Source organism: Pogoniulus pusillus, chromosome Z (assembly GCF_015220805.1).
Source record: "Pogoniulus pusillus isolate bPogPus1 chromosome Z, bPogPus1.pri, whole genome shotgun sequence".
NCBI classification, from domain to species: domain Eukaryota; kingdom Metazoa; phylum Chordata; class Aves; order Piciformes; family Lybiidae; genus Pogoniulus; species Pogoniulus pusillus.
This window is the reverse complement of record NC_087309.1, coordinates 77,010,972-77,023,890: the sequence shown is the minus strand read 5'-3', so window position 1 is coordinate 77,023,890 and position 12,919 is coordinate 77,010,972. Positions and strand designations below refer to the sequence as shown.

General features: G+C 39.6%; 1 protein-coding gene across 1 annotated transcript in view; it reads right to left on the bottom strand.

Moving 5' to 3' along the window:
- Window positions 1-12,919, bottom strand: part of DAPK1 (death associated protein kinase 1) — a 134,639-nt gene that overhangs the window by 78,731 nt on the left and 42,989 nt on the right. The window contains exon 3 of the mRNA XM_064140904.1: window positions 969-1,190. Coding sequence (XP_063996974.1) covers window positions 969-1,190 — 222 coding nt within the window. The remainder of the gene's footprint in view (window positions 1-968; window positions 1,191-12,919) is intronic.

The window sequence follows — 12,919 nt, the reverse complement described above, 5'->3', positions numbered from 1 at the left end:
TGTATATGCTACAGAAAAGACAGAACTCCAGAAACTGCATTCTGCATTCCAGTTTTCTTTTACAATTTATACTGTAAATCTACACATTAGTGAAACCATGCAACATTAAAGTATCCGTATAAGGTAATGGAAATATGATTTACCAAAGGCAGTACACAGGAATACATAACCTATGTAAAAAAACATATCATGCAAACAGTCAAGGAAAAGATACAAATGCTGCTCAAGCTTCTGGTACCAAAAGCAAACTGTCTGCACAAAATCTTTTTTCTAAAGCACACTTGGGTGATAGAGAGCAAGTGCAGAAATAGTGTAGCAATTATACAGAGTCAGGCACACAAATTAAGTAAAGACATGAATGTCCCACCAGCAGACACTGAAAAACTGTAAAGGGTGAGTAATATTTAACTTCTAAACTTGCAGTCACTAAGGAACTTAAAGCCACACTTGAAACAATGCAGAAGTATTCTCTGCTCAGACATTTATCTCAATTCATTAGCAATAACCTTGGACAAAACCAAAAACTAAAACAAGGATGTGTAAGTTCACTTTACACTTCAACAAGGCGGAACTGGGAAAAAGTCTGCCCTCTGTTCCGTAAACTAATAAAAACAAAATGCACAAGAAAAAGCATTCACACCAACATAAAACACATCAAAACTTGCTAAACTAACCTCTGCTTAGAATCTCTACTTCCCTCTGTTCTTACCTCCCAATCAATAACCTGTGACCAGACTATTCTTCTGGATCCGTAACATCGACAATGACTAAAATTTTCCTGCTAACCTCTGCAGTACATTTTACAACGAAAAATACGTCCAGAAATCTTAAGGAATTCTCAGGCTATTATCTGACTTGTTTTGGGGTGGTAAACAACATCATTCAGTCATGGTGAGTCTCAGAAAAACTCTCTATTTTTAAAAAACAAACACACAAACATTCGTCCCCAGGTCTCTGGAGCTACTTACAGTTCCAGAATAAGAATGACATCTGTTTTGTTCTCATAAACATCATGCAATGTGATCACATTAGGATGTCGAATCTCTTTTAATATGCTGACTTCTCGCTCGATATCTTCCCGACTCACTCCACGCCGGCTGGATTTAGTTCTCCGTTTCTTGATGAATTTTGCTGCAAATTGCCGGCCAGTGCTTTTCTCACGGCATTTTTTCACTACAGCAAACTGCCCACTGAGGAAGAAGGAAAAGAAAAAAAGAAACAAGGAGATGAGTGTTTACTTCAAGGACATTCAAGAGTGGCAAATTTTTAGTGGTGGAAAAGAGCTGTACCTCTTCATTGCCAACTTGGCTAAAGTATATGACTGCTTTTTATGCAATTGTGCTAGTTTGAGACTAGCTGAAATATTTTGGTGAGAAAAATTAGATTATAAACTGTGAGAACTAGACTATAGGCTGTGAAAAGGAAACAATGGTGATGTCTCCTTTGCTCACAGGCTTGCTGAGATGCATAAAAAGCAGAACACAAAATATAAATAATGCAGCGGCTCTCTGTTGCAGCTGGTGCCTGTATTTTCCTCCCTTACCTGCTATCTGTATAACTAATCCTTCTGGCTTTCTAACTCCCCTGGCCGAACCTCCAAACTCCCTTTGTATGTAAGGTAAACTCTGGGATAGGGTAGAGGGGTAGAAAGGAGGTGAAAGGGTGGTTGGGAGGGTCTTTGTGTTTTTGTATCACTTTTAACTTGTATATTTCTGTATATAGCTGTATATATTGTAAATATCTGTTTGTATGTTGTGCTAAGCTGTAAATATAAATCTTTGTTTCTTAATTTCCATCTGGTTGAGTCTAGTCTGGGTGAGGCTGTTCTAGGGGGAGGTGGGAAACACCCAAACCGTCACAGCAATCTAGAATAATACATAAGAAAACCCACTGGAGGAGTCAGAAAAGATTAAGTTATCAGTTTTACATCAGACAGTGTACATACACACATTTTTTGCCTTATCTACGAGTATAAGGTAACAATGGCATAGGTCATTGGATTTTTGACATGTGCTTTGGGGATTACTGTAATAGCAATAATTTCTGGATTTCTCCTTCCATATACTCATTGAGGATAATAATAAAAAAAATATTCAACAAGAGAGACACTCCCTAGTCTCCTCTAGTCTACATGATCAGTCAAAATTCACTTTATTCCACCCTTAGGTCTGTTGTTTTTCAAGTTTTAAAATCAGTACTGGGTCTCATGACACTGCTTTGTTCACGAGTTTTAAAAGCACTGATGAAATACAGTAATACAAAGAATTACAGTTCTTGTGTTATCTTGTTACATAGGAAGAGACTGAGGAGGAGAAGTGTTGAGGCACAGAAAAACAGAATCCTGTGATTATGTTATAAACCAGAAGAAAATCAAAGAAGCTGCTGACTCCAGTCATATAAGCTTGCTCCTACTCAATGTACACATTGAGATCACGAATCTCCACAAATTCAATGCTGAGTTAAAATGGTGACAGTGTAACAACTGATAATTTTTCATTTTTAGTTATCTTAATGTCTTGCTTTAGACTCTCTAGGAGTTTTGTTCTTGGTTTCAGTGTACTAAAAAAAAATGCAGTTTTCTGAAGTTAGTCAATCCTGTTAACCAAGTAAGTGGTGTCTCCTAGAGCAGATTTAATCAAAGGTAAACCTATTAGGCAGTTAAATAAAAGGTAAACCTATTAGGCTTCACTCTCTACACAGCCATGTAACACGTAGGCATGTATAATACCACCCATTAAGAAAAGCAAGGCCAGCAGGTCAAGGGAGGTTCTCTTTCTCCTCTACTCTACCCTAGTGAGACACCAACCGGATTATTGTGTTCAGTTGTGGGCTCAGTTCAGGACAGACAGGGATATACTAGTGAGTGTCCAATGGAAGGCTACAAGAACGGTTTAGAGCCTGGAATCTGTCTTATGAGGAAAGGCTGAGAGACCTGTGGCTGTTTAGTCTGGAAAAGAGAAGACTGAGAGATCTTACTAATGTTTACAAATATCTGAAGGGTGGGTGTTAAGAAGAAGGGGCCGGTCTCTTTTAAGTGGTGTTCTTTGATAAGATGAGAGGCAAAGGATACAGACTCAAATACAGGAGTGCCAGCTCAACATGAGGAAAAATATCTTTATGAGAACTGGAACAGGCTGCCCAGAGAGGCTGTGGAGTCTCCTCTGGAGACTTTCAAGACCCGCCTGGATGTGTACCTGCGTGACTGTTCGTAAGTGATCCTGCTTTGTCAGATCCCTTCCAACCCCTACCATTCTACAATTCTGTGATTACCTAGAAGAGGAATTAATCTGGATTAGTCATTAAATAATTACAACAGATTTCTAAGAAGATGCATCACCAAAAAAAGGGCATCACACAAAGTGCCAGGTGGGATTCAGTCAAAGCTATATATCTCATACATGAACTCAATGCATCAATGCGCACAGCACTGCCAACAAACAGGAGAAATCAGAAGCCATTGTAAAGCATGCAAACTGTGACATAATTGCCATCAGAAAAACAAAGAGAATGATACATGCAACTAGAGTGTCCCTCTTCAGAAAGAACAGGCAAGATACAAGTGGCAGCAGGGTAGTCCTCTACGTCATGGAGTATTCTGATTGTCTAGACCTTAATGATTGTAATAACAGTGTTGAGTGTTTATGAGTAAGAATCAGTGTGGAAAGGCCAACAAGGCGACCCAACCAGGATCTAGAGACAAAATATTCTATAAGCAGATGGGAGAAGCTGCTAGGCCTTTTTCTCATGGGGAACTTCAACTTACAAGATGTCTGCTGGAAATAAAATACAGTCAAGTGGAAACACTTTAGAAAGTTTCTGGACTGTGTGGAAGGTAACTTCTTGGTGGAGCGGGTGAGTGAGCCAGGTAGGGAAGACACTGCACCAGTGTGGTGAAGGGTTGCAAAGCCCTCATTTGGACAGAATTGTGGCCCAAGGTCCATCAATCACGGGGTCAAAAGTCCACGGCACCAGCACAGGGAACTGACTAAGCCGCCATCCCAGCTGCCGTTCCTAGCTGTGGGAAGATTTCTCCTGCAGCGGGGCATAAGCTGTAAACATGAGACCTTGTTTTGGGAAAGGGTCCTTGAGTTCGCAGGCACTGTGAACACCCCACGCACACCTGCTGGGGGCTGACCCTGCCAGCCCCCTGGGGTGGAACTACAGTTGTTTTTTATGAGAAGTAACCTATCTGTGTCTTGCACATAACTTTGAGCCAATCTGTATTATCCACTTGTGCCAGCCCTAGTCTGGCTGGATACACCTCCTCTGAACAGTATATAAGGCTGCATTACTTTAATAGAAGCGCTCTCTACACTTGCACTGCGCTGATGCATCACACGCTCTGCACACGCACGGCCCGACACGACATGACACGGCACTTGCACCGCACCAGACGGCACCGATCGAACTGATCGCACTCGTCAGCGCCCTGATCCACGCCTTGGCAGCCTCCGGACCGACAACGCCCAGCTTGGCTTGTACCCGCGGAAGCTCGGACAGCGCGCTCCGATAACTTCTGAATTGTCCCAATCCACGATACTTGGGACTTTCAAACTGACTCCGGACAGTGAGTAACTGATAAACCCGATCTGAACCAGAATAATCTCTCAAAGCCTTCCAGTGGAACTCTTTCGTGCCACAGACTCTCTTCCTAAATCCTTTTCAAATCTTTGCTAAATTCCTAATTTGTTGTGCATAGACATTCTGTAAAAAATAATCTTGCAACCGCATACAAAGAATTTATGTGGGGTAGTTATAAATAAGTTTGGGGAAGGGGGATTCCTAGCATATACAATATTAAATCTTTTCAACTCTTTAAAAATCGGCCTCGTATTTCATTCCCCGAAACCCAGACAAACTCCTCCGCGACAACCAGACCTTCTGTTTGCGATCAGAGAAGGACTTATGGGTGATGAGGTGATTGGCGGTTATCTTAGGCACAGAGGTCATGAAACTATAGAAGTTTTCAGTTCCTGGAGAAGTAAAAGAAAGTCAGCAGAACTGTCACCTTAGACTTCCAGAGGGCAGACACTGTTTAGGAGACGTGTAGACAGAATCCCTTTAGAGGAAGCTCAAGGGCAAAGTTGTCCAGGAAGGATGGACATTGTTCAAGAAGGAAATCTTGAAGATGAAGAAACAGGCCATCCCTGTGTGCCATAAGATGAGGTGGCAGTGAAAAAGATTGGCCTGTCTGAACAGAAATATTGTCTGGAAATCAGGAAAAAAGGGGAGTTTATGACCTTTGGAAGAAGTGGCAGGCAATGCAGAAGGCAACTTTCAAGGAGAAAATCAGAAGGGGCAAAGCCCAACTGGAACTCACTCTGGTTACTGCCATAAAATACAATTAATACATTAAAATACATTAATACAAAAATACATTAAAAATGACATAGTTGCCATCACAGAAACATGGTGGGATGAATCACATGACTGGAGCACTGCAATGGACTGATACAGGCTTTCCAGGAAAGCCAGAAAAGGGAGAAGGGGTGGAGGGGTGGCCCTATATATTAGGGATGTTCTTGATGCCATCTTTGAGATTAATAATGATTGGATTGACTGCCTATGCATAAGAATCAAAGGGAAAGCCAACAAGACTGACAGGCTGGTTGTAGTCTGTTATAGACCACCCAATCAGAAGAGGAAGTGGATGTAATATTCCATAATCAGCTGTAGGATGTCTCAAGATTGGCAGCCCTCATTCTTGCAGATGACTTTAACCTGCCAGATATCTGCCAGGAACTGAATAGAGCAGAGAGGAGGCAGTCCAGAAGTTCAGAGTGTATGGAGGAACAACATTTTACCACTCCCTAAACTCCTGTTTTACAGATAAGAGGTGTACACTAAAAGCTGTTTACTGGGCTTTAACTCATAGGACTGCAGCAATAAGCTGATTTAAGTAAAGTCTGCATGGCCTAACACATTTGTACTAGTAATATTCTCTCATGGATCCTATAGTTTCAGATCCAGCATTCTTAGAGCCAGAAAAGCTTTTTTTTTTTACCTCCTTTCTTTGTTTGGTTGTTTTGTTGGTTTTTTTCTCCCCAAAGTTCCCTTGCTTTGGTAGGTTTAGTTAAAAGTGAGTGGGGTGAAAAAATGACTGACATTTTACCACACAATTACACATGAAAAAAAAAATAAATCACAGAAGTAAATCACAAACTCATGCTTAACAATGACTTTTTTTTTCCCCCATCTGGAAGAACCACGCTAAACAGCAAAGTGGGGTGACAGCTTGCTGTGAGAACAAATACTTCTGCTAATAACAGTAATTTGTTCTGTGATCTTGTAATTCTTACATAACTAGCAGTTAATTATTATCCTAAATCCACTCTTCTGGGGACACTTGGCACAGTATCTCCACATCCAGTGATTTTTCAGACTTGCTTCAGAAACAAGTGCTTGTTCTATTATCTAAACATTAAATTTCTCCATCTCTTTCACATCATAAGGTGACACACACTGCCCTTTGATACCTGCATATATTCATATACGTATGTATGAAAATGTTGTGCAGACAAGTGATGGAATTACTAATTTATAAAAGCAGGTATATTCCCTCCTTTTATCAGTTTTGTAATCCTTCTAATCCAGGACAACTAGTAATTTGCATGAATCGTGCAGTTTCAACAACAGAGACATACATTTTAGACTCAAAAGCAAACCAAAGCAAAAAAATACTTTCATTTCTTCCAGAAGGATGATCACAGTGGTTAGAGGAGTGGGAGACACTTCATATTTGTTCCCACTCCCAGCATTCTGCCCTGGCTTTTCCAAGCTAGCTCCTATGGTGAGGAGCGTAAGGCTTGCCCGAGGAACCCTCTGAAAGAGGTCCCAGATCAACACAACACTTATCACCACAATAAGGCAAGCATGGAAGAATTTTCCATGCCGTCTTCTGAGGACTTGATTTAAAAGACAAAGTTTAATGAAAGTAGGTGGTAGGAACAAGGAAAACATGTTACATGGACATCAGAGTGATGTCTTTGGTTAATTGTTCACACTTAGGCAACTTAAAAAAATGTTATTCATGAATTAACTCTGAAAATGTAACATATTAAGATCAAATTTCTTTCAATATTTGTTTGCAGCTTCCTATTAAAAAAAATTATACTAACCCAACAGAAAGAAACTTACATAACACTATTAGATTATCTCAAGAAAGAAACTGCAACTCAACTCTAAACCCATTTGTTTTCCCCCAGTAAAGCAGTCAGTATCAGACTAGGTATTTCTGTCTTTTCTTGGAGATCTGCAGCAGTGAAGGCCAACTGAGCAGTTTATGTCCACCCCCCAGGAGCCTCTCAAGTGCCACTCAGCTCCATCAGTCACCACTGCTATTCATCTACTGCTGCCTGTCATAAAGAGCGTTGAGCTGCTTCTGCTAATAAGGTTAACTCTTACAAAACTCTCCAAAAAGGGTCTTTTTCAAAGGAAAAAAAGAACTCTGCACAAACTGAATGGATATAGCTACATTAAGTCCCTCTCCAGCTTTCAAATAAAAGCAACATTTTTGTTCCGCTGCAACATCAGATTGGAGGCAACCTCTTTCCTCTCCTTCCTCTCTCCCCATGTATGGTCTTACAAAAGACAGTACGCTTTATTAGGCACTTGAGAGACTCTCATGCATGCATAATATTTACAGTACCAAAGCTGAGAGTCACTATCTAATACAGTACCACAGCTGAGACTCACCATCACAAAGCACTTACACTTACCCCATTCACGACATACGCTATTACCAGAATCAGTGGGATGGGTAAACCATGGTTAATAACTTAATAGAGCACTTCAAGCAGACCTGAGTAGTCAACACTAGTGTTTTCTACCTACCAAGCTCAAAATATAGTCTATTTCATGGAACAGCATCTTTAGTGCTAGCTGCCAGCATTAAGCCTGAAAGAAAAAAAATATTAATTCATTATGGCAGTTAGAGGCAGTGAGAGAGTCTAAAACAAGGTATCTCACCAACAGTTTCTCCAAATGGCCATAAACATATTTTCCTTGCAGAGGGCATGTTAGGGAACATAACACAATCCCCAAATTAGGCTTTCAATGTTGCAGCCAACCAAAAAGTGCCAGCAGATAGAGAATGAACACAGGACCGACTGATAAACACACATGTTCATTTACACTCCGAAAGTAACAGTGCTCACAGTGTTTGTAGCGCTTCCCTTGACCTGCCATGTTTAGTTCTCTAGCACAGATGCCGGGAGAATGCCAGAAGTATTGCTTAGCTGCAAGCTCTCCAAGTACAAGCTTTCTAAAGAAACATCAAACAATGTAATGTTGAGAACATGGCACGACATCTTATCTGAACCATATATGGACCGTAGACAGATAAATAAGGTTTTTCCTGTGTGTTTGGGGGTTCTGATTGTTTGAGCTTTGGTTGGGCTTTTTTTTTTTGTTTGCTTGCTTGTCTGCTTTTTTCTTTTTTCTTCTTTAAACAGTTCTAATAAAACAGTTTTTAATATAAGTAACAACTTCACATGTCAAGTGCTGACATACACACACCTCTCTCAGTTAACAGTAGAGCTGTCTGTTTTGTATACATGATGGAGATACACAGTGAGTCTAAGTGGCATCATTCAAAAGTACTTGACTGCTCTTGTAACGTGAAGAAACAGCAACTAATTACTTGGCAGGAGAAAGAGCCATAAGTACCTCATGCCTATCAACCACTACACAGTTTCAGCTGCACAGAAATCCTTGTTACAGGAAACTACACTGGCCATAGGACAACAGCAGCAGTAACCGGAGACACACAAAAAGAAAAGTGGCAAAAGAGTAGTGTCATAAGGCATTTATGCTAAAAAGAAAATATTCCTCAACTGCTATATAACTGACTAAGCAGGAGAATAAACCATATGAAATCTGATGATACACCAGAGATTATTGTTTGAACTGGTCTTTTCCTCCTCCTCCTCCTCCTACAGGAAAACAAATACAAGAACTTAATTGAACTTGACCATGAAACTACAAACACAAAGGCAGAGGAGTAAGACATTATGTAATTGTGCAGTACACTTCCAATATAATAGTAGTTACAATGAAGTTGTAAGTTATACCACTCAGTAAAATTCATGCTGATACATTCCTTAGAAATACTTTAGAAAAGCAGCAAAGCCAAAGAGCGCAAGAACAGTATGGAAGCGGGAAAGCAGACAGTTTAACAAAGACAAACAAATGTATTGACAACTGGTGTTTTCTAACTTCTCAATTCCCTGTTATATGCAGATGTGTTTATACACTTATTAACTCTGTATGTCCCTTAGATTCACTTTCCTGCTTCCTTACTTAAGTGTATCTTTTGGTGTCAAATGCTTCTGGAGTACCGTCATCACACTATAGTGGCTCAAGGCATGTGACAATAAGTTTACCTTTCAATATGACTACTTCAAATATTTCATTAAATGTTATTGTACTGAAGCATTCACAGTATAAAAGGAACTTCCCTTACATAGTATTTTCATTAAAATGACCAAATAACTTCAAAATAATTCCAGTGGAGCCACTAGTCATATAGGAGGACATAACAGCACAGTAAAGAGCTTTATGGGGGACCTCACTGCTGTCTACAACTACCTGAAGGCTGTAGCCAGGTGGGGGTTGGTCTCTTCTCCCAGGCAACCAGCAACAGAACAAGGGGACTCAGTCTCAAGTTGTGCCAGGGAAAGTATAGGCTGGATGTTAGGAGGAAATTCCTCACAGTGAGAGTGATTTGCCATTGGAATGGGCTGCCCAGGGAGGTGGTGGAGTCACCGTCCCTGAAGGTGTTCAAGAAAAGACTGGATGAGGCACTTAGTGCCATGGTCTGGTTGACTGGATAGGGCTGGGTGATAGGTTGGACTGGATGATCTTGCAGGTCTTTCCCAACATGGTTGATTCTATGTATAACAGAGCATGAGAAAGGTATCACATTGTTTACTGCTTGTTATTTCTTCCGTGCTCTCAGTTGGGAGGGTGGGGCAAGGAAGAGAGGGGAAGGGAGAAGCGTTGGGGAGACAGGAGAATCATAGAATCATAGAATCAACGAGAAGGGGAGTGAGATGAGAAATAAAAAAGGCTGTTTTGTCTGTGTACACATATGCATGGGTAAACGGTGGTAAACGGAAGACTATGCCACAGTGTGTTTTCATGATGCCAGTTTATAACAGAATTTCATCACCCTCTGGGCCACATATTTAGAAAGGCAAGTGATCAAGGGTGTAACTGCCATTTTCCAGGTTTGCTATCAGTCACTTCCCAGATCATTATTATTATTATGCACAGATTCAGTCAAGATAGTATATCAACGAAGACGGCTCCCCAGAACAGCAATTACTGTTAAGCATGAGCAGATTAATCAGAAAACTGTCTCTCAGAAAAGGGCATGAAAAAAAAAAGAGCTAGATGTAGAACATTTTTCAGTGTATTGCACTGACATGTTAAGTAAGATCAAGCACAACCAGTACACCTTCCCACAGCTCTTCCCTAACACCTCACCTAAAGGGAAGGGGTTGATCTGCTTGGGATTTTGTCATTCTAGTCAGAGAACTATGACAAACTTTCACCAACACAGTTAATGAGAAACAAGTTGAATTGCTGGATCATGTGTGCATGCACACACCTGTGCATACATTTGCTGAGCTGAACAGTACTCATTAACTAGTACAGTGCTTTGTTAAGAAATTATGGGAAGTGTATCCTTACGTTTCAGCAATTTGACAGTAAACTTTGACTGCAGATGACTGAAGAATTGTTCATATTTAGTGTAATCCTCTTAATTTCATGATGTGGAACAAAGGATGAGTTGAAAAAAAGAATCCAGTTATTTCCCTCATGTTTACCTGCAACACATGGCAATGCTTTCACCCACTCTGCATACATATAAACATGTATACATGACAAGAGCACTGTAAAAGCAGGATAAAAAAAAATAAAATTACTGCATATGTTGTTTATAGTTTATTTTACACACACTATACTTCAGAGTGTATAGATTTGATGTATTCTACCTTTATAATCAGTACCTGTTACTTTCCTTGAAAAGGATTTTAATTGGAAACACAGAATTTTGAAAAAGAAGTTAAGAGAGTCAACAAGACTGCAACATTTGCAGCTTGCTGATACACTGCGCAGAAGAACTAATGCCTAGCTAGCCCTCACCAAATATGGCTGCTACGCAACCAAGTGAGAGTGCAATCCTCTCATTAAGCTGAGGAGGAGTGCTCCAACATTTTTTCCCCTTTATGGAAGGATTTGTTTCAAGGCAGGGTTCTAAAATGAACAAGATTTCAGACTGTGGAATGTGTTCTATTTGCATAACACCAGCTCTCCCTGCCATGTTGCAAGTTTACCTGATCTGCATGATGCCCAAGTGTTGGTAGATGACTTAAGAGTAGAGAGAAGAGCGGACAGAATCATGAAAAGCAAAGTTAGAAATGCAATACTGTGTGATTCAATGTGCAAATAATTTTGAAAACAGTTGAATAAAATAGCAGTGTAGATTTTGTTTGAAACAGAGCATACTTGCATTTTCCTTATGTAGGTAACCTTCCTGATAATTAGATGTGACTAGAACTGATTTACTTTGCTTTAAAGGAATGTTCAAAAATGAGGAAGAAGAATACAGGAGTTACAGCAGACAATGGAATGCTCTGTACAAACCAGGTAAGAAGTTTTTGAATACACAATACTTCAACAAATATTTACCACCTAAACTGAACTGCCACACAAAGCATGTACTTGTGAGACAGGTCAGAGCTTACCAAGACATGTCATCACTGTTTAAAAATACTAAACAAAGTTTACCCAGGTCTTTAAATAAGAAATAACATAGACTCAGATTGGCAAGTAACAACTCAGTAGTATAACAGAGATTTCAGTGAGTTCTTCAAAAGCCACCTGCTCAGATGGAAACACCTGGCAATTAAAATTAAAAAAAAAAAAAAAAATTAAAAAAAAAAAAAAATCTTAATGCCTCTGAACAGTCCTTAAGCTTAACCTATGAAACTTTCTAAACTGTGCATTTCTATAAACTAGTCTTGAATTCAGCTTAACATTTTTATTCATTTTTCATCTTTTAAAGGATAGAAAAATCTCCTATGGCTCACTTTCCCTCAGTGTAGATAACTGTAAAACAATTTTCAGTTTTATTTTCCCACAGTGTCTTCAAATTTCTTCTGTCATTGAAAAGAACCAAATTTTCTTTTTTCATAGTAAGAGAGGCATTTATACAACTAGATGTAAAGTAAGTTTAAAAAAAACCCACATATACAAAATCATTACAAAATGACCAAGACATAACACAGAACAAGCTCATACAAAACTTTATGTGCAAGGCTTAATACTTGTACATATTTTAAAAGATATAAGCATTCACACAGAAGTCTTTGTGTTATTTTTCTGTGTAGTATTTATCTTTGGAGCACCAATATGATAGAATCAGGTTAGGAAGCACTTGAGGACTCCTGGAAGTAAATGTACTTTATTACATGTAATACCATGCTTTTCAGCAAAGACCTTCGAATAAAATACTTTATTACTTTAAACATACAGCTGCAACCATCTCATGAGTTTACTACACCTGTTAATTAGAAACAATAGCAAAGGCAATAACACTGGCAGGTCCAAGACTTAAGAGACGTTGGAAGATAACACCTCCTACTACTTGCCCTCCCTCCCTTTCTTCCACCCTAATCGCGAACAGATATTCTGGTTGCAGCACATCTGATAAACCAGGTTTGCTATAATGGCATCATGCACCACTTATTCTGCTTTATTGCTAGTAGTCCCTTTTGGTCAAAGTTTTGCAATGCAAATGAGATCCTGCCTTTTTGCCTTTTGGGAAACACTAGTTTTTGAATAAGCTGCATGATTTCACAGGCTCACATCCCTGCTGTTTATCACCTCCAGTTCTCTTCATCCCATTTAA